The sequence below is a fragment of the Dipodomys ordii genome, unplaced genomic scaffold (assembly GCF_000151885.1).
Source record: "Dipodomys ordii isolate 6190 unplaced genomic scaffold, Dord_2.0 Scaffold2359, whole genome shotgun sequence".
NCBI classification, from domain to species: Eukaryota; Metazoa; Chordata; class Mammalia; order Rodentia; family Heteromyidae; genus Dipodomys; species Dipodomys ordii.
This window is the reverse complement of record NW_012269575.1, coordinates 735-3,340: the sequence shown is the minus strand read 5'-3', so window position 1 is coordinate 3,340 and position 2,606 is coordinate 735. Positions and strand designations below refer to the sequence as shown.

Sequence of the window (2,606 nt, the reverse complement as noted above, 5' to 3'; positions counted from 1 at the left end):
CTCACGTCTTCAGCTCAAGGCTAGCGCTCTACCACTTGAGCCACAGCGCTACTTCTGCTTTTCTGGTGGTTTATTGGAGATAAGAATATCATGGACTGGGGCTGGGAAGATGGCTCAGTGGTAGAGCGCTTGCCTTGCATGCCTGAGGCCCTGGGTTCGATTCCTCAGCACCACATAAGCAAAATGAAAAAAGCCGGAAGTGGCACTGTGGCTCAAGTGCTTGAGCGCTGGCCTTAAGCTGAAGAGCTGAGGGACAGCGCCCAGGCCCAGAGATCAGGCCCCATGACCGACCAAAAAAAAAAAAAAAAGATATGGCTTTTAGTACCATTAATAAAAGCAATCTTAATGTCACACTAATATGGACTTGTTTTTATACTAGATGGAAACAGTATGAAGCATACGTCCAAGCTTTGGAGGGCAAGTACACAGATCTTAACTGTAAGTTTTATTTATGTTTTAGCTTTCTACAGATTGTTAATATATACATCTCCTTTTAGTTCGTTGCTACAAACATAGAGTAATCTGTTTTATTATGAAGGTGTTCTTTTTTGGGGGGGGGGGTCTGGTCGTGGGGCCTGAACTCTGGGCCTGCACGCTGTCCCTCAGTTCTTCAGCTCTAGTGCTCTACCACTTGAGCCACAGCACCACTTCCGGCTTTTTTGTTTTTGCTTATGTGGTGCTGAGGAATCGAACCCAGGGCCTCAAGCATGCAAGGCAAGCGCTCTACCACTGAGCCACCTTCCCAGCCCTGAATGTATTCTTTTTATGTTAAGCACATATATTGTTTTAAGTTTATTACAAATGCTTTTAATTGGTGTTATTGAAACAATTGTAATTTTGATTCCGCTTTTAAGAGCTCTGTGCTGGCACTGTATTGAGCTGGAAAATAAGCTACAGGAGATAAAATATTTTCTGAGAAGTTATAAGGGCCTGTCTGTTCTTAGCAAGATTCCAAGAGTATATATGAGAGTAACTCACAACTACTTCAGAGTTTCTTTTGAGTGTGCTTAAGTCTTCTATAGAGCAGTTTGAATTGAAACATGAGTTATAAGTCTAGAAGAGAGATACGTAGAAGTACTAGTACTAGCTTTATGAAAATTTAAAATTAGGATATAACTGTATATTTAGATTTTTCAAATTTTGCTAAAAAATAATACCAACAATTTAATTTCAGTTTGTAACTTTTCAGTAGAATAGCATACTAGAACGTCTCAGGTACTGGGCTGGGAATGTGGCTTAGTGGTAGAGTGCTAATGTGGCTTAGTGGTAGAGTGCTTGCCTAGCATGCATGAAACCATGGGTTTGATTACTCTACCACATAAAAAAGGAAGTTCAGGTACTAATTGTCCATGTGATAAATGGCATTTTGTATTGAATAGGTTAGAAAAGGACTAGTCATTGGGGTAAGGGGCCAAAGAGAGATCAAGAGTTACTCTGATTCAAGTAAAATATATGCATTGCAAAACCATGGTAAAAATTCCCTTGGTACAATTAACATACATTAAAAAATGAGTGTACAGGATAAGTAAAATGGGCTCCAGGACAGGGTGATAACAGAAGGAGAGTGAGTATGGTTGAAGTACTTCATATGCATCTGAAAATAGAGCGGTGAAATCTGTTGAAATCTTTTTAAGAAGGCAAAGAAGGAACAAGGGCAAGTGACAGAGAGGACTGAGGTTGATGGGGTACATTGTATGCATGTATAGAAGTGTCACTGTCGAACTCTTTATTTATTAATTAGGAATTTTTATCATATGCTATGAAAATTGAGTGTAATGTGTCCTGTGTTCTGGTGGGAACAGATTTGATTTTTTTTTCTTGTGCTGGGACTTGCACTTAAGGCTTGGGCGATGTCCCTCAGCCTTTTCACTTAAAAGACTGGTGCTCTATCACTTGAGCCATAGCTCTACTTCTGGTCTTCCGAGGCTGATTAGAGATGAGTCTCATGGACATTCTTTCATAGGCTAGCTTCAAACTGTGCTGCTCAGACCTTAGCTTCCTGAGTAACTAGGATTATAGGCATGAGTCACTGATTCATGGAAAGATAAACTTTTAAGAACATAATTCAGTAGTTGTGGATCACTAAGTTAAGAACAAATACCCTTGTTATAAGAAAGGGTAAAGACTGAAAATTTGATGTTTTTTATTGTTCTTTGTGGGAAGTTAGAACTTGAGTTTTATCTTCAAATCATGTTTATATTTTGGATTATTTTTCTTTTAATCAGCAAATGATGTAACTGGCTTAAGGGAGTCTGAAGAAAAACTAAAGCAGCAACAGCAGGAATCTGCACGAAGAGAGAACATCCTTGTAATGCGACTAGCAACCAAGGAACAAGAGATGCAAGAGTGTACTGTAAGTATTTCAAATTGTTAAAAAGTCAAGTTGAAGAATTAGATTTTAGTGCAGATTTTGCATGTTAATTTAAAAGGTATTGGTGCATTTTGGGGGGGATGTACACTCTGAATTGTAAATATACTGAGTGCAAAGTTTTCATGTACAGCTTTTCTAACTTAGATTTTGAATTTCTTTTTGTGGCCAAGAAGGCATTCTATGACATTTCCATTCATTTTCTTGTTTCCCTTTCTTCTTTCTTGGTACTAGGGTT

General features: G+C 38.6%; 1 protein-coding gene across 1 annotated transcript; it reads left to right on the top strand.

Moving 5' to 3' along the window:
• Window positions 1-311: 311 nt before the first annotated feature.
• On the top strand, window positions 312-2,353 carry LOC106002044 (pre-mRNA-splicing regulator WTAP-like; the record flags this gene model as incomplete). Its single annotated transcript, XM_013036968.1, has 2 exons — window positions 312-438; window positions 2,226-2,353. Coding segments are annotated over exons 1-2 (255 nt in total), but the record flags the coding sequence as incomplete, so codon positions are not given.
• Window positions 2,354-2,606: the final 253 nt, after the last annotated feature.